We start from the raw sequence: 19,451 nt of genomic DNA on the forward strand, positions 1-19,451 counted from the left end.
TTAACATCTCGAAGTCATACAGCTTAACACGCACGAAGAAACACAGTAAAAATATAATCTAGATCGGGTCGATGTCCCACACTTGGACAGCCCTCGTTTGTCAACAGCAGTCCCGTTATCTCAATGAGAGCTTCGCATAGACCCTCTACAATAAATCATATCGCACTGTAATGGCTACCTTCAACCAGGCCACTTCACAAAGAAACAAACAAAAGGAACATCTTAACCGAGACTTGAATGTGTACAGCTACCATCCCAGACCTATCGTCGGGCTCACTTGAAATCTGTACACCCTAAACCTAATCAGTATGTACATGATGCCTTCCGAATCCTACCGTCGGGCGTGACCTAGGATGTCTCATCATCAATGACTCCAAGAATAAACACGTGACGTCCTAAATCTATCGTCGGGCGTCAAAGTGGGTCGTACTGCGTCTCCCTTAACATATCAGGCGAAATGCAATTCTCAAACAACTGTTATATTTAACACTAGATTTCGTCAAACAAATACGCACGACGGAACCCACGTCTCTATTATCAACTGAATGCAAGTCGAAATACAGCAAGTGTCTACCTCTCGAAAAGTACAGTAAGTGTCTACATCATTATAATATGTGAACTCAAAAAAATAAATAAACGTGACGATCGGTTCTCCACCTCGAACGCAATCTCAGCCTGTGCACTGACGTGTTAGGGAAGCAAATGAAAATTCCCAACACACGGGTGCCCTTTTAGTGGACGCCTTCAAAATAATAATCATCACCATCGCATTCGAAATTCTCAGATCGCCTATCATCAACTCCAACCATCTTATCCATGACCTCCCCAATGAACAAATTAAATATAACCCAACCGTGTGTCCAAAGTGCTCTCTGATCCTGAAGATCGTTCATTCTCTTATCATCCATGCGGGCTTTTCGTAACAAAAATCACTGGATGTGTACTGCCCAGACTTTAACATTTTACAAGAGTCGTTTTCACTTGGAATCTTTCTATAAATTTCACAATGCTTCACATCATAGTCATCTCAAATTCGGATTGATTGCGGAAAACAATACAGCCTGTTTCACACAGCCTGTTTCTAAATACTTCCTCTACAAAAATACAACTTGTCTCAACACACTTTCTCCTCGCTTTATTTCAGCGGTACTATTTCTCTCTCATCTCCACGTACATATCAATCCATCGCTCTCAATCCCCTTTCCTTCACGACCCTTTTTCATACTTCGATCCCCTGGTGAAAACGACAACCATCATTAAGCACATCTCTTACCTTACTATTATTAAGACTTTCAGACCTCAAGAATCCAAGAGCACACCTCGACCTTTCGCAATTCAAGTATACACGATGTCTCACAATTTCCTTCCCATTAACGACTGCGACTCTAACACATTTTATTGACATTATCTAAATATGCTTACGATCCTTGTAAAAATAACTGGTTAAATGTAATTTAACAGAGAGGAATTTCCTTATCCCGTGGTAAACATTATCATTATTATTATTATTATTATTATTATTATTATTATTATTATTATTATTATTATTATTATTATTATTATTATTATTATTATTATTATTATTATTATTATTATCCAGCGTTTCTAAATGCAACTGACACCTGAAATTACAATATTCGCCACGACAAATTTACACTTATAACGTTCACAAATCCGCACTTTGAATGATATCTCATCTCGACACAAAATTTTAAACGTCGCATTTTACCGTTCTTGACATGAACTTTACACACTGAAATTTTCACACGCTGACCGAAATTTACAACGCCTTTCGCCTGATAATCACGCATATCACCCGACAATCATCTGGAAAATTTGTTAGGACAGACAGTAACTAACTAACTAACTACAACATAATGTAAAATAGACAGACCTGCACATTGGTGACATTCTCAGCATTCTGATTACATCATCTCCAGCAACCTCGTACTTAACCACTCATTTTCACAGACAACATTTTCATTTTCAACATTTCACTCATCCAAACACTACCCTTCACACACACACGAGATTAAAATTACCATAAATAATGCACTTTCTTTGTAACTTGCACCACGAACTTCCCTCGTTCTGCAGTCGACTCTAACTGTCTGATGCGCCTCCCAGAGTGGTTTCTCTCCCCGTTGTTTCAACAAGAACAGGTGTTCGGCCGATAAGGGAGTAGAACTATTTTGAATCGCTTCCCCCAGACCTTCTTCACTTACAAGAGTACAGGAAATGATAAAAATGAATTCTGCTGTGTATTTTTCAACCAGCCTACACCTTCCCAGTTCGTCTGCAAACGTTCACAGCTTCTCCAATCACTTTTCTTCTTAACTAAATATATGGACTTTAGCCACGAGCATGTATTGAATTATTGTCGGTCAATCTGGCGCGAAATTCTAATGACGACGGGCACGAGCTCCCGCGGCTTTAAGTTCCAGATCGACACTGAAAAATCTACGGTGGGGGGGTTTCTTTTATAATTTCCAGAAGGACGCTATCCCCTCTATGAGGCTTGGTTGTGAAATCTGCCAAATTTGCTTCTAATAGACCAATTTTGATAAGATTTGTCCCAGAACTCCGGACAGACTTGCACTTATGTTCGATGTTAATTTTATAATTTTCCTACACCCACAACAGGAGAAATAAATTGTTTCTGCCCGTGCGTTTCGCGCGTTTTCTTCTGCCCACGACCTTGGCACGTGTAACTAGCTCGCTGTTCTCACGCTAACACACACTTAGGCTTAACTGCATCTAAAATTGTCCCTGGTGTCACTACCTTCACAGAGGGTGTATGAATAATTTTGCTTCTTTATTTCTTCCTTTACTATCTTGTCAAAATCCCTCGTTGTGCAGAATTCATTAATTTAGAAAATTGTCGGGCACTCGAGTTCCACCGAGGTGTCCCGGCAATCCACGAGCTCGCCTTGCGGGAACCTTCCCACGCAACATCGGGCTCTTGGGAGCGCAAAATGGCTGCCCTCAAACATACAGTAGTTTCTGAATACCAAATAAATATTTGGGAAAAATAAAAAATTTTCTCACCGTAGAATTATGGGTTCATAATCCACCTACAACGACGAAATGTTTACCCAGAAAGGGGAAATATTTAAACAAATATATTCCTTCAAAATTCTAAATTGTACATGGGAATTTTGATACGAATGAACCATGATTCTACGTAAAATTTCCCAGCCGATCTCACTCTTGACGTAGGGCTCTGTTACTTTCACGTATTTCCCTGTTTTCTTCTTCCAACAATAGAATTGCGTTACAGATGTCATCAACAAAGTCTTCTCTTAAGAATGAACATTGTAAACATTCAGCGTCTTCCTCTTCTTTACTCCCACCGCTTGCCTGTCCTTGGAGTGGTGCCTCGACCTGTCTTTCTCTCGACGTGACGATCATATTTACGGGTTGTACTTCTTCTTCTTCTTCTTCTTCGGTGACCATTTCCCCTGGTGGTAAGGCTGCGTCATCCTGTAATGGAATTCTTTCTTCGGCTCTATGATAAACCTTTAAGTTGGCTGCATTGAATATAGCTTCGCTGCTGCCATCCAGACTCTGAATTCTGTAGGAATTATTCCTGAAACTTTTGACCACCTTGAAAGGCCCAACATATAAGGGAGCAAATTTAGCATAGATGTTTTCCTGCGGTTTTGACATCATGGGTCTCCTAACTAGCACCAATTCGCCTTCCTCTAAGGGACGGTGGAATCTCCGGTTCCTCACCCTGCGCAACCGGCGGTCTGCCTGCCGACGTAGATGTTCTGCCGTACTTTGAATGCATAATTCCTGTGACGGGCGGGGATCGATGGGACACTGGATGACACCATGCCAGGATCTCACAGGATACCTATTGAAGTGCACGATAGAGGGAATCCTCCCAATAGATTCGTGTATGGTGTTGTTTACACAAGTCACTATCAGGGGTAGCACATCAACCCACTTGAAATGTTCTTGGGCGCAATAAATTCTACAGAATTTTGCAATCACTTGCATTACCCTTTCGCTAGGATTTCCCTCAGGATGTCTCACGCTGCTCAGGATGTGGTGAATTTCCATATTCTGAAGGGCAGTTTTGAACTGTGCAGAGGTGAACTGGGGACCATGATCTGTTAGAAGGAATTTCGGTGTGCCCATTTCCGGAATGATATTTCGGGAAATACACCTCAAGACTAGCTTGGTGTTAGCTTTTTGCATGGGAAACAGAGTCGTATACTTGGAGAAAACATCGATGGTTACCAGCACGAACTTGTTCCCACGCTTTCCTTTCACGAGCGGCCCATAGATATCCATCGCGAACAGCTCTTTAGGTTGTGAAGGTAAGAGAGGAATAGGCGCCTGCCTGATCAGATAAGGGTTTGCCTTAACCCGTTGGCATGTATCACAGGTGATGATGATGTCTCTGACATTTTCCCTCAAATTTACCCAGGTGAACGTTTCTTGGATGGTTGACACAACCTTATCAATCCCTCCATGACCAATAACCCTGTGTACGTGCCAGATTAATCCCTTCCGCAGCTGCGGTGGTACCAAAATTCGGGATTTCACGTGATCGCTGTCCACGAATTTTACCAACATGTTATTCACGTACAAGTAGTTATTTGACAATTTCTGGATGGCAAAGTACCGTGGATCGTCAGCCGGAAGTGTCCCTCGAAGGAAAGAAATCATTTTTCCGCAGAAAGGATCTCTCAATTGCAAGTCTCCCAGTTGTCTCAACTCTGATAGGAAATCGTGGTCTTCCTGAACTAAGTCCAAATGATTCACGGCGTGTTCTTCCTCATTAGGGTTTCGGCTTAACAGGTCTGCCAAGATGTTTGATTTTCCGGAACAGTGCTCAATTTCAAAGTCAAATTGTTGTATGAACAAGGCCCACCTAGCCACTCGTTCACTAGCGACAGCTGTTTTCATTATAAAGGTCAGCGCCTTGTGGTCGGTTTTAATGATTATGTGAAAACCATAAATCATTTTCCTCCAATGTTGCAATGCCTGAACAATAGCCAACATTTCCAATTCGGTCACGCTGTATTTGACTTCGTGTGATCTCAACTTTCGGCTATAGAAGGATAAGTAATTCCTATTATGAGGCTGGTCCAAACATTCCTGATATAGGAGTGCCCCGATTCCTACGGTCGATGCATCAGTCTGTACGATAAAGGGTTTCTCAAAATCTGGATACCCTAGCTTAACGCTGTTTAGCAAGAGCTCTTTGGTCTTCCTGAAGGCCTCTTCGTGCTCGGGACTCCATTTCCACCTGTTATTCTTATGAAGCAAGCTCTGAAGTGGGGCTACAACCTCCGTGTAATTCATGCAGTGGTCCGAAAAAAAATTGCACATTCCAAGGAATTGCCTGACATTCTTAATTTTGAGCGGTCTTGGGAACTTGTCTATGGCTTGGAGCTTCACCGGGTTCGGGCGAACTCCCTCACCATCAATGACATGGCCGAGAAATAGGACTTCCTTTTGACAAAAATGTGACTTCTTCAAGTTGATTTTGAAACCTGATGCCCTCAAATTCTCCAGGAGTTTCCTCAAATCCCTGATATTTTCCTCAAAACTGGATGAAGCTAGCAAGATGTCATCGACATACCGAGTTGTAGCGGCTTTAACTTCATCAGTTAGACATCGATCTAGGGCGCGTATGAGAGCTGCACCGGCATTTTTCAACCCGAAGGGGAGACGGTTGAAAACATACGTCTGTTGGTCAAAAAGGAAGCCAGTAAACAATTTAGACTTGAGTTCCAAACCGATATGATGATATGAGGACGTCAAATCAACGCTAATAAAACGTGATTTTCCTCTAAAACGTTTAATAACCTCTTTAATAGGAGGGGCATGATCATGCTCGGGGACTAGGCGTTCGTTGAGGGCACGAGCGTCCAAACACACGCGCAGAGACCCGTCCGGTTTTTGAACCCCGACCAACGGATTCAAATATGGAGTGGGCTGCTTGGAAATTAGCCCGTTCTCCTCCATTTCCTTAATAATTTTTGCAGCTTGCGCATAATACTTGTCCGGTATAGGGTACGGTCTCCTCTTAAACGGTGTCCAATCCGTAACAGCTAGTGCATATGTGAAATTAGGGATTAGACCCGGTTTGGAATCGAACACAGATATATATTCCATTAAAAGAGCTCTAAGTTTTTCCTTCTCTTCTACAGTACCAGGGCATTCCGCGACCTTTAACCCAATTAAGGCCTCGTAATCAGTGTCGACCTCAGCTTCCAACACGTCATGTAACTCTTCATGATGAATCCCTTCGTCATCTACACTGTCAATTTCACCAGCAACTCCCTCTAATGAATTTACAAAGTCTACACATTGGGCCTCCTCTTCGCCATATTCTAATGTTCTATCTTCTCCCAATTCCTCGTTTAGTGTAATGACTTCTGCTCCCTCTTCTTTCCTGAACTTTATCTGGTTCCTGCTCAAATCAATGACTGCGTTGGTCTCACGGATAAAATCAGCCCCTAAAATTACATTGTAGTGCATTTTGGACATGACTACGAATGCATGAGCGAAAGTTGAATTTCCAATTTGTACGTCCAAATAAGTTTGTACCTTACAAACAGCAATTTTGTCAGGAATGACCCCTCGAATTTTTACATTTGACACCGGAATAATTGGCAATTTATTTCGTTGTCTCAAATCGTCGAAAAGAGCTTGGGAGATGATGCTGATACTGGCCCCGGTATCTACCAAACTTTTGACATGAAAATTACAGATGCGGACATTTATTAAAGGCAGTTTCTTTACTTGATTGCTCTCCTGTTTTAAGTGGTCTTCCACCAAGTCATCAGAGGTAATGATCCACGAATCTATCTGTGCGACCACCCACTCATCTGACGTCTCTTCTTCAGAATCTGGGATGAGAGACTCTGAAAAATCTCCTACTGGGAATTTGAAGTTTTTTTTTTTCTATCAAGAGTCGACATTGACTCTTGCTCGAAATTCGGCGCAAACGGGTTCAGACCGGAGTTTCGTTGGTCTTGCCTATGTGCCTTCTGGAATTCCAGACTTTCAGCCCCGAAACAGTCGGTGTTGACGTCCTGGCGCTGTATAGCCCCCTGCCATTTTTTTCTTTCGTGGTCCTTCCTTAACCCGTCGGTGTACTGAACACGTTCACGGTACCGTTCATCCTCATCACGGCGGAAGTTCTGGGTTCGATTATTTCCCCAGTCCCTGCGGTTATTAAGTCCATTCCTGAAATTCCTCTGGTTTTCTCTGTCCCCATCGTATCGCCTCCAGTAAGGGTTCCTCCTTTGTGGATAATTCCAATTACCCCTACGCCTTTTCCACTCCTCATTTCGTGGATGCGAGGGTTCCCAGTTATTCCGAAACTCACGCCTCCGCTCAGTCGACTGTGGTTTCCCCTGCTCGGGTGCCTCTGGACTTCCCTCTGGAACCTGGCTAACAGTGTTTACATGTTGCTCGTGTGATCGTCCCCCTCTGGGTGCTATTTGATTATGGGTATGATCCAATTGCCTAAGGATCATTTCTGCCTGCATAGGGGTCTCTACCTTTGATGCAATGAGCATCCTTTGTACTTCGGGAGGTAACTGCTTCTGGATGGCCTGTACCAACTCTTGCTCCGAGGGCGGCGCCTCAAGTTCTCTGAACTTTACCATTTGGGCAATAAAGTATTCACTGAACTTTGTAGGGCCTATTGCATTATACCGACGTGAGTATAGCTCTAATCTAAGACTCTGCTGAATTTCCGTACTCCAAAATTTATTGAGAAACGCCCTCTGGAATTCATCAAAGGTATCAAAGTGGTATCGGAAGCCTTTAAACCATAACAGTGGTGCCCCCTCTAAATATCTTTCAGCTACCCTCAACTGACGTTCCTCAGGAATCTTAGCGTCCCGGATGTACTCCCTGAGATCCTTAAGGAACCCCTTCGGCGTGGTATGTGGACCTCCATTAAATTTCTTGGGCTGGTCCTCATGTAACTTGATCATGTTAATAACGTTTGTGACCCCTGAGCCTTGAGATCGACTGGTATCTACATTTGAGCTCTGACCGTTATTATTCACATGACTGATATTTGGCAATTGACCACTGAGGTCAGAATTAACAGCTGTCGAGGTTTGACTTAATACTTTGTCCACCTTGGACTGCATATCTACCACGCTGCTAATCCAACTGCTCACTTCGCTCTTAATGAACCCAACTTTCTTGTCTGTCTCTTCCTGGGCTGACGTGATTTCCCTTAAGTCCTGTTCTATACTAATTTGCCTGTCATTGAATTCCCTGGTATGTTCAGTTTTCATTTCAACTAGCTCCTCTTGAATTTCTTTAATTAAAATTTCGGAGTCCTCATTAGCCGCTTGGAGTTTACTAATTGCTTCCTCATTAACTTGTAACAGTTTCTTCTCCATGGTTTCGGTTTTTGACAATACCTGACTCTCCAATTCCACACTAATTTTATCTACCTTGTTGTTCAGTGACTGAATGTCCGCAGATAATATTTGACGTTGTTCCTCTATTATGGTTAGCGTTTTCCCCTTTTCCTTATCACTGGAGATCCGCATCTCTACGACCTGTTGTGTAATGTCGTCCTTAAATTCAACCTGACTGTCGATCAGCTGCTTATGCGCCGCCTGGCTTTCCAGTAAATGCTTGTCAAGTTCCTTTCTCATCTCATCCTGACTATCGCATAACCTACTGTACATGTCGTGGCTTTCGTCAAAACGCTTGTCCATATCGGTTTTTAAACTGTCATGGATTTTAGAAAACTGTTTGTCGAAATCGTTCTTTAAACTGACCTGCACTTCCGCAAATTGTTTGTCAATTTCATCCCTAATTTCCACTCGGCTATCATCAAAACGCTGGTTGAGTTTACCTATCTCACCCCTGACTTCCTCTTTAAGTTCGGTGCACATAGTGCGTGTCTCATGAACTACATTCTTCAATCCAGCCTTCAACTCATCACTAGACTCTCTACACCTAGCCTGGGTATCCTCGATACTACTCTGTAACTCCTCCATTTTACTATTTAAATTCTCATTCTGGACTTTCGTGTCCTCCATCTTACTATCCAAACTGTCTATCTTACTATTCAAGTTCTCATTTGTCTTACTATTTAAACTCTCATTGTGAACTTTCATATCCTCCTTTAAATTCTCATTCTGGACTTTCATGTCCTCTATCATCTGCATTAACTTCTCCAAGGTCGCCTGACCTTCCATCTCACAATACCACAAAGAATACAATAATGAGTACGCTGGCTGTTGATGCAACCAGAATACTCCAAACTACTAGGGAAAGAATTCACTACCTACTGCGTTTTCACATGCAAACGCTATTACAATTTAATACCGAAACTGACAACATTCCAACAGTTGTCTCATAAAATTTTGTTTAGGTGGCTGGTATCACAAACTTGTTTAATAAAAAGAAAATTCTAAAATTAATAAGTTACTCTGGATAAATATCCCAAATGGTTTCGCTTCCGTAAATTAATTAAACAAAGAACATGTTAACGCATAAACTTTGAATGTAATTCAGCATTACCACTTCCAAAATTTATATTGGCAACATGACATAAGCTTCAATACAGCTTTAAATACTGGTTTCCTAAAAATGCATTGTGACTGTTATTATTATTATTATCTACCAAGTAGTTACGCTCCTCATTAAACGTGTTAATATCTAGCACTCTCATTGGGCATAATTCGTTTAACTGTGGCTCAGCCATAATTTTCACCCGCTTGTATTATTTATAATGTGGCTTAGGCCTCAACATTATTTTATATTTTTCTAACATTTATTTTCAATGGATAATTTCATTATCGTTCTCGTGGCATCGTATCGTTATCGTGACTTTGGGCTCCTCATCGTTATCGTGACATTAAGGCCCCAAAGTTGATGGCGCCACTTCTACTGAACCCTTGAACTTACCATTCCATCGTTGGTCGGCCACGGCTGCTATAGTAGAACAATTTAGAACTCTTAAATCTTGGGTCGTTGCGGGAATAAATTCGGTCACGATCTTAACCAAACGATGGGGTTCAGAAGAAAGCCTAACTACTTGAAATGAGGAGCAAAAATGTGCTTACTAACTTTTATTTAAACTGAAAGAGCACGATAACATCGTTAATTTAAATATGCATTCTTGCCACAAAACATAAAAACATTTAATTATTGATTTTTGAAAAGTTCCTAACACAGTCACATTACATAACGTCACTTCGTTTCTTCCAATGTCGAAGAGTTGCTTCAGAGAAGCTAATATGTTAGTGGACATCGAAACTGAAAAACTGAAAAAGGGAAGACCTGAAAACCGGGCACCTATCATTCCAAACGAGAACTGAGAGTTAATCCACACGATCCGTGGAAAATCTGACTTTCAACAAGTAGAACGCCTGATTTTCTCTTAATTAAGGTTATCCACCAGTCAAATACCCTTCACGGATACGGAACATCCGCCGAATGGACCCTTAATCGAACCAAACTGACTATCAGTTGCTTTGGATAGGTTGCGAAATATTATAGGAAAGCATGGTGTTCACTACAAGTTAATGGCATCATTCACAATTGAAATAAAATTCCACCATGTATTTGTCATTCATGACACCCTTAAGTGATAAGGTAGTCCCGATGCTAAACGTGCATCACCCCAAACAACTGTTCGGAAGGAACCAACAACAACATGATCCGGGAGGATCTTACGTTAAGTCGTTCTAAAGGAACAAAACTGCGAAATGCAGGAAACATTTACTACTCATGCATTTAGAAGAAATGCCAAACACTGAAGTTAATCAAAAAGTGAAAAGTCACTTGAAAATATTATTATTGAACCGATTTTCAGGTTAGAAATGGGTTTATTATGCTTAATAAATTTACCAGTCCACGCTAAAATTTACTACAATTTTAAGGAATTCTTTCCCTTGACAACAATGCTACCAGTACAGATCTCTCTATTTACTGTCTGTCCCAACACACTACTGGTAAAGTGATTACTTACTTATTCTAACTATGAATACGAATGAAAATACGACAAGATTAAAATATAAAATAAAATTACTGGCTGACGAATCGAAACCGCATTCGCAACTCAAGTCTCATTCTACAACACTAGGTGTCAATAATGCACACTATCAATAAAAACGGACGTCGAGACAAGGAAACAATAAAGTCCGTAAAAAAATAAATTAACATCTCGAAGTCATACAGCTTAACACGCACGAAGAAACACAGTAAAAATATAATCTAGATCGGGTCGATGTCCCACACTTGGACAGCCCTCGTTTGTCAACAGCAGTCCCGTTATCTCAATGAGAGCTTCGCATAGACCCTCTACAATAAATCATATCGCACTGTAATGGCTACCTTCAACCAGGCCACTTCACAAAGAAACAAACAAAAGGAACATCTTAACCGAGACTTGAATGTGTACAGCTACCATCCCAGACCTATCGTCGGGCTCACTTGAAATCTGTACACCCTAAACCTAATCAGTATGTACATGATGCCTTCCGAATCCTACCGTCGGGCGTGACCTAGGATGTCTCATCATCAATGACTCCAAGAATAAACACGTGACGTCCTAAATCTATCGTCGGGCGTCAAAGTGGGTCGTACTGCGTCTCCCTTAACATATCAGGCGAAATGCAATTCTCAAACAACTGTTATATTTAACACTAGATTTCGTCAAACAAATACGCACGACGGAACCCACGTCTCTATTATCAACTGAATGCAAGTCGAAATACAGCAAGTGTCTACCTCTCGAAAAGTACAGTAAGTGTCTACATCATTATAATATGTGAACTCAAAAAAATAAATAAACGTGACGATCGGTTCTCCACCTCGAACGCAATCTCAGCCTGTGCACTGACGTGTTAGGGAAGCAAATGAAAATTCCCAACACACGGGTGCCCTTTTAGTGGACGCCTTCAAAATAATAATCATCACCATCGCATTCGAAATTCTCAGATCGCCTATCATCAACTCCAACCATCTTATCCATGACCTCCCCAATGAACAAATTAAATATAACCCAACCGTGTGTCCAAAGTGCTCTCTGATCCTGAAGATCGTTCATTCTCTTATCATCCATGCGGGCTTTTCGTAACAAAAATCACTGGATGTGTACTGCCCAGACTTTAACATTTTACAAGAGTCGTTTTCACTTGGAATCTTTCTATAAATTTCACAATGCTTCACATCATAGTTATCTCAAATTCGGATTGATTGCGGAAAACAATACAGCCTGTTTCACACAGCCTGTTTCTAAATACTTCCTCTACAAAAATACAACTTGTCTCAACACACTTTCTCCTCGCTTTATTTCAGCGGTACTATTTCTCTCTCATCTCCACGTACATATCAATCCATCGCTCTCAATCCCCTTTCCTTCACGACCCTTTTTCATACTTCGATCCCCTGGTGAAAACGACAACCATCATTAAGCACATCTCTTACCTTACTATTATTAAGACTTTCAGACCTCAAGAATCCAAGAGCACACCTCGACCTTTCGCAATTCAAGTATACACGATGTCTCACAATTTCCTTCCCATTAACGACTGCGACTCTAACACATTTTATTGACATTATCTAAATATGCTTACGATCCTTGTAAAAATAACTGGTTAAATGTAATTTAACAGAGAGGAATTTCCTTATCCCGTGGTAAACATTATCATTATTATTATTATTATTATTATTATTATTATTATTATTATTATTATTATTATTATTATTATTATTATCCAGCGTTTCTAAATGCAACTGACACCTGAAATTACAATATTCGCCACGACAAATTTACACTTATAACGTTCACAAATCCGCACTTTGAATGATATCTCATCTCGACACAAAATTTTAAACGTCGCATTTTACCGTTCTTGACATGAACTTTACACACTGAAATTTTCACACGCTGACCGAAATTTACAACGCCTTTCGCCTGATAATCACGCATATCACCCGACAATCATCTGGAAAATTTGTTAGGACAGACAGTAACTAACTAACTAACTACAACATAATATAAAATAGACAGACCTGCACATTGGTGACATTCTCAGCATTCTGATTACATCATCTCCAGCAACCTCGTACTTAACCACTCATTTTCACAGACAACATTTTCATTTTCAACATTTCACTCATCCAAACACTACCCTTCACACACACACGAGATTAAAATTACCATAAATAATGCACTTTCTTTGTAACTTGCACCACGAACTTCCCTCGTTCTGCAGTCGACTCTAACTGTCTGATGCGCCTCCCAGAGTGGTTTCTCTCCCCGTTGTTTCAACAAGAACAGGTGTTCGGCCGATAAGGGAGTAGAACTATTTTGAATCGCTTCCCCCAGACCTTCTTCACTTACAAGAGTACAGGAAATGATAAAAATGAATTCTGCTGTGTATTTTTCAACCAGCCTACACCTTCCCAGTTCGTCTGCAAACGTTCACAGCTTCTCCAATCACTTTTCTTCTTAACTAAATATATGGACTTTAGCCACGAGCATGTATTGAATTATTGTCGGTCAATCTGGCGCGAAATTCTAATGACGACGGGCACGAGCTCCCGCGGCTTCAAGTTCCAGATCGACACTGAAAAATCTACGGTGGGGGGGTTTCTTTTATAATTTCCAGAAGGACGCTATCCCCTCTATGAGGCTTGGTTGTGAAATCTGCCAAATTTGCTTCTAATAGACCAATTTTGATAAGATTTGTCCCAGAACTCCGGACAGACTTGCACTTATGTTCGATGTTAATTTTATAATTTTCCTACACCCACAACAGGAGAAATAAATTGTTTCTGCCCGTGCGTTTCGCGCGTTTTCTTCTGCCCACGACCTTGGCACGTGTAACTAGCTCGCTGTTCTCACGCTAACACACACTTAGGCTTAACTGCATCTAAAATTGTCCCTGGTGTCACTACCTTCACAGAGGGTGTATGAATAATTTTGCTTCTTTATTTCTTCCTTTACTATCTTGTCAAAATCCCTCGTTGTGCAGAATTCATTAATTTAGAAAATTGTCGGGCACTCGAGTTCCACCGAGGTGTCCCGGCAATCCACGAGCTCGCCTTGCGGGAACCTTCCCACGCAACATCGGGCTCTTGGGAGCGCAAAATGGCTGCCCTCAAACATACAGTAGTTTCTGAATACCAAATAAATATTTGGGAAAAATAAAAATTTTTCTCACCGTAGAATTATGGGTTCAGTACTGTGTATTACCGAGAATGCTTTAAGACCCCAATGGGAAATATATATGTGGTTTTCATTGACATTACGAAGGTCTTCAGCCAAATTAATAGAAATATGCTGGTAGAGAAACTAGCGTCAGTGGTTGGTAATGATCATATTATACCATCAGCTTGAACAAAGTTATTCTTCACAATAACCAGGTGAAAATCGATAACATAACTAGATCGGAATTCATAAAGCGAACAATCAGTGTCTTAAACCATGTTGTTCAGAGTAGCGAGAGCCGACGTTCAAGATAAGGTAGACTACAACTTGTCATCCACGCAGATGATATGGCCATGGCAGAAAATTCAAGAAAAGACCTACAAAACAGCCAAAGCCAGTTAGCAACGTGGGCCAATAAAAATGATCTACAAATATACACATCAAAAACATTTGCAATGGTCTTTAGGTAGGGTGGATGGATAACCAAAGATGATAGATTGTTTCTAAATTAAGAACCCCTCAACAATGTGAAATATTACAAATATATAGGAATAACTTTTCAGATACAACGTAGAACATTCACTCGACACATGCAAGACAAGACAGTCATTGCTATCAGGACAATGCATGATATCATCCATCTACGAGACATATCTGTGTAAACTGCAATGCGACCGTTAAGAACGAAGATCACACCTATTGTGACATATGGACTGGTCTTGATCTGATGTGACCGCTGTAAGAACAATGAATATTGAATTTTCACGACCGCATTGTAATCGAAACAGACTTTCAACGTATTAGGTCGTGTTACGTACATGTAGTACGTGTTGAAGAGATGTTAAGTACAGAGCAACCGACGCGAAATCGGGAGGTTGTGGGTTCGGATCCCACTGATGTCAGGCTGGCCATTTTTGTTCTGTACTTAACATCTCTTCAACACGTACTACATGTACGTAATACGACCTAATACGTTGAAAGTCTGTTTCGATTACAATGCGGTCGTGAAAATTCAATATTCATTGACATGCCCCACAACGGGCGACTTAAACGCACTCTACAGTGTGCTAGCAGCAGTGCCAGACCTGTAGCTCAGATCCTTTTAAAACAGAACAAAGATGGCCTAGGCCACCATAGCTCAAATGGTAGAGCAACCGACGCGAAATCTGGAGGTTGTGGGTTCGGATCCCACTGGTATCCGCCTGGCCATTTTTGTTCTGTACTTAACATCTCTTCAACATGTACTACATGTACGTAACACGACCTAATACGCTGAAAGTCTGTTTCGATCTGTAAGAACAACCTTAGAGAAGTGGAGAAGGTTAAAGCCATCTTCCTAAAAAAAGTGATGTGCATAACTAAATATACAATAGCCTTCCACCCCCAGCGTACGAACTGGCTGCTGAATCATTATTCATAGAAAAAAATAGAGCAGTATCTACCATCGACAGAACGGTACTCGCAACTGCTTCTTGAGCTCCAGAAAAAGAAGAATGAAATGTCGACAGATTTATATGGCACTGACGCTGTGATGTCATCAGAATGGAAAGGCATAATGTTATAAGCTGCGCCACACGGTCATGAGATGTGCAGTACATGGTCTTCACCATAAGATCTGTATGACAAGAATATTTCACTCCCCAAGTCATAAATGCATTTGTGAGCTATGCTATAGACAGTGTGGCAGATAGCTCACTTCCGTGTATCCCAAGAGAACATTATCCCTGACTATACTCTCCAGTGAGTGATTGTTATTGTCATGCTAATGAGTGAATTAATTACTTAATTCATTTTTATTTATATAATGGTCATTAGCTGCAATAAATCTATTCTCCTTCTTCATTTCGAATCACCCATCTTTGGGGTACGTCAGATCAATCACTTCTTAGATGCTTGTGTTCTATTATTTACTAATAAATTTAAAATTCTTCACTTAAGTTGATTAACCGATAGCAAAGCACATGCCATTTAAAACTGCTCGTCAGTTGCCAATACCACAAAGGAGCAAAGTAAAGGAGCAAAGTCATCTCCGTACAGGCCATGAAGGCCCTTGGAGGGGTGGAAGGTAAAGGCTTCCACTATCCGTAACCTCCGCACTTGATGGGATAGAGTGGTTAGCTCTACGCCCGGCCGCCTTTGCCCCCAGGAATTAACCTGGTACTCATTTTTAGTGTAAGCTGAGTGAACCTCAGGGCCATATGCACCTCCGGAAGTGGAAGTCTCATTTCTTAAATTTTACGACTTCCTGGCGGGGATTCGAACCCACGTCCTTCCGGGCGAGCCGAGCACGCTTTTACCGCCTCGGCCAGGCAGCCCCCACGCGATGAAAACATGCTAGGAAATTCACTGAAATATTTGTTGAATGTTCTGATTTGAAAAACAAATTGAATATTGTGAATATTATACAAGTTTTAGTTATTTACAATCACATGGTGATGCTTTTCTTTTCAGATTGCTTATAAGCGAGCTATGCAGGAATTGGATCCTGTGAAGGATACTATCATCGATACAAAAACTCGCCTTAAGTTCTTGTCTGGCTACCTTGCTGGCAATGCATCCTATGACGATCTGTAAGCTGTGTACTTGACAGGATGCACCCCAGCTAAACGTCTGTTATGGTTTAAGAATGAATATTTCAGAGATATTGTCTCTTGAACGTTGTGACCAATAATTATAATGACAATATTCTATCACAGAATGTCATCCTCACTGAATGTTCCATTTACATACAATAGCCCAACTTTATTTGTATTTCTATGAATTTATTGTAAATAAATTAATATGCAAATCCCAACTATTTCTGTCATTCATTCTCAATACCTAAAAAAAACTATACCTTCTCCATCCTAAACAAACGCGTAAAGTGGTCTTCATTACCGGTAGTGGTGATTAACGTCTTAAGAGGAAGTACAACTGGACAACCATCCTCTATTCACATTAATCGGAGGGAAAATGGAAGAGGTCAGACACTTCAAAGAATGAAGGTATGCCTATCTGCCAAAGAAAGACAAGGGCCACGAAGGGCGTGAAAATGAAAGATTCCCAGGCCTCGAAACCTAACCCCCTGTGGGCGGGGGCAGCAGAATAACACTCTAAGTATCCCCTGCCTGGCGTAAGGGGCGACTAAAAGGGGCCCAGGGTCTCTCAAATTAGAACTATGGGTTGGCGATCACGGAGCCCTCAGTTGAGTCCTGACATTGCTTCCACTTACATGTGCAGGGCTCCTCATTTTATTTTATGCTATCTGATCTCCCTTGGTCAACTCTTGTTCTTTTCCTACCCCGACGGTATTAGGTTCCGAGGCCTACGGAGTCTTGAGTTTTCATGTCCTTCGTGGCCCTTGTCTTTCTTTGGCCGATGCCTTCCTTTTTGGAAGTATCAGCTCCCTTCCATTTTTTTCTCTGATTAGTGTTACATAGAGGATGGTTGCCTAGTTGTACTTCCTCTTAAAACAATAATCACCACCCCCACCTCGAAACATAATACCATTGGAGTCAGAAAAGAACAAGAGTTGGCCAAAGGATGTAGGATAGGATAGATAAAAGTGAAGAGACTTGCACAACTAACGTAAGTGGAAGCACTACCAGGACTCAGCTAGGGTAACCGTGGTTGCCAATTCTCTCTTCCAAGTTGAGAGCCCCAGGTCACCGTTTAGTCGCCTCTTACTACAGGCACGAGATAGCGTGGATGTATTCTCCATTACCACCCATCTGTATTTTGGAAATGCATGTATGTTTCTCAGACAGAATTCTTCTAGTCCAGGAACACGGAATTCAAAAACACCAAGCGCTTTAGCACTTAGGCCAACAAGAAGAATTGTACGAATCCGAAGCTTGATTTTATTTCTCCCTTCTTAGCAAGCTTACCCAAGGAAGGAAAGTTTGAACACCTCGTTCCTTGAATGCTGTTGTAAGGGAATCTATTAGCCGTGATTGGTTTTTCTAAGAAGATTACCATTTATTTTTAGTGTACCGGTATAATAGCGGCTAAGGGATGGAACCGTCTATTATACGCGAACCTTTTCTTGAGCCTGTTTTTTACGGGGTGAGGAGAAAGGAGGGAGCGCTGGCGGTTCCGGTTATACTGCCAACTGGATGTAAATGAAATCTGAATTGAGTCAATAATATGATCGATCGATATAAATTTTCTAAACATTTAATCTTACGCCAACAACTGTGTCACACATACATTATTTAACATTATATAACATGTCTCGATGCGAATCTTGTTCCTAGCATGAATTATATAGTTTGGCTTTGCTGTGTAAACAACAACAGTACTAATTCATAAAGTGTACGCCAGACGTCGCACAATGATGCATAAGCGATTCATAGTTTGTGTTTCAAATGTTGCCAATATGGATGTCGAAGATAACCGAGGTCTACCGATTCAGCACTAAGGAGCTCAGGGCTCAAGAAAAGGTTCGCGTCTAGTATGCAGGTGAGGCCGAACTCCACCGTCAAACCTTCAGTGGTTAAAAACATTTAAGTTTTTGGGCCTTTTCTATCGAGAAATTAGCGTTTCGCCCCAGTGTAGCAGTGGGCTCATCAGTTGGATTGCTACACTTTTCCAAGACGCTGGCTGCTTGTGCGCCGTTGAGACACCACTGCAAACCTATTATGTAGGACAATGCAGTGACGGTGCACTGGGGGAAGCATGTGCCTCCACTTGTATAAATGCCTGCCTTTGGCCTTTCGGAGGTTGTTCAGGGATACATTCTGAGTATACTGGTCTCTGGAGAACACTGTTTAACCTCAAATTTTAGGAGTGAAGAATCACAATTAGTGGATATGCACCATGAAACATATGACACCAGGGACAGTCTGGTAACTATCAACTTCACTACAATTTTTCGCAATATATATATATATATATATATATATATAGAGAGAGAGAGAGAGAGAGAGAGAGAGAGAGAGAGAGAGAGAGAGAGAGAGTCAGTGCCTAAGTTCATGCGGTTCTTAAAGTTTATATTTCATTTTATTTTACTGTCACGCACTGTAAATCACAATCACTCAGTGATGTATTCACCTCCATTCTCTATGACCTTCTGCCGACGTTCAGGTAGCAGTTGAATGCCTCGCCTGTAGAACTGTTTGGGTTTCGACTGCAAGAAATCTGTTAGCCATTGATCAAGAGAAGCTCCGTCAGGAAGCACAAGCCCCTGAATGTGGTTAGAAAGAGGGCGGAAAAGGTGGAAATCTGAGAGGGCAAGGTCAGGACAATACGGAGGATGAGGAAGAGGTTCCCAGCCAAGTTCAGCAATCACACCTTTGGTCAAATG

The 19,451-nt window shown here is 41.3% G+C and overlaps 1 protein-coding gene across 1 annotated transcript in view; it reads left to right on the top strand.

Moving 5' to 3' along the window:
• Positions 1-16,961, top strand: part of LOC136873899 (pyrimidodiazepine synthase) — a 120,699-nt gene extending 103,738 nt beyond the window's left edge. Inside the window, exon 5 of the mRNA XM_067147231.2 lies at positions 16,619-16,961. Coding sequence (XP_067003332.2) covers positions 16,619-16,741 — 123 coding nt within the window. The 3' untranslated portion in view covers positions 16,742-16,961. The remainder of the gene's footprint in view (positions 1-16,618) is intronic.
• Positions 16,962-19,451: the final 2,490 nt, after the last annotated feature.

This window comes from Anabrus simplex, chromosome 1 (assembly GCF_040414725.1).
Source record: "Anabrus simplex isolate iqAnaSimp1 chromosome 1, ASM4041472v1, whole genome shotgun sequence".
NCBI lineage: Eukaryota > Metazoa > Arthropoda > Insecta > Orthoptera > Tettigoniidae > Anabrus > Anabrus simplex.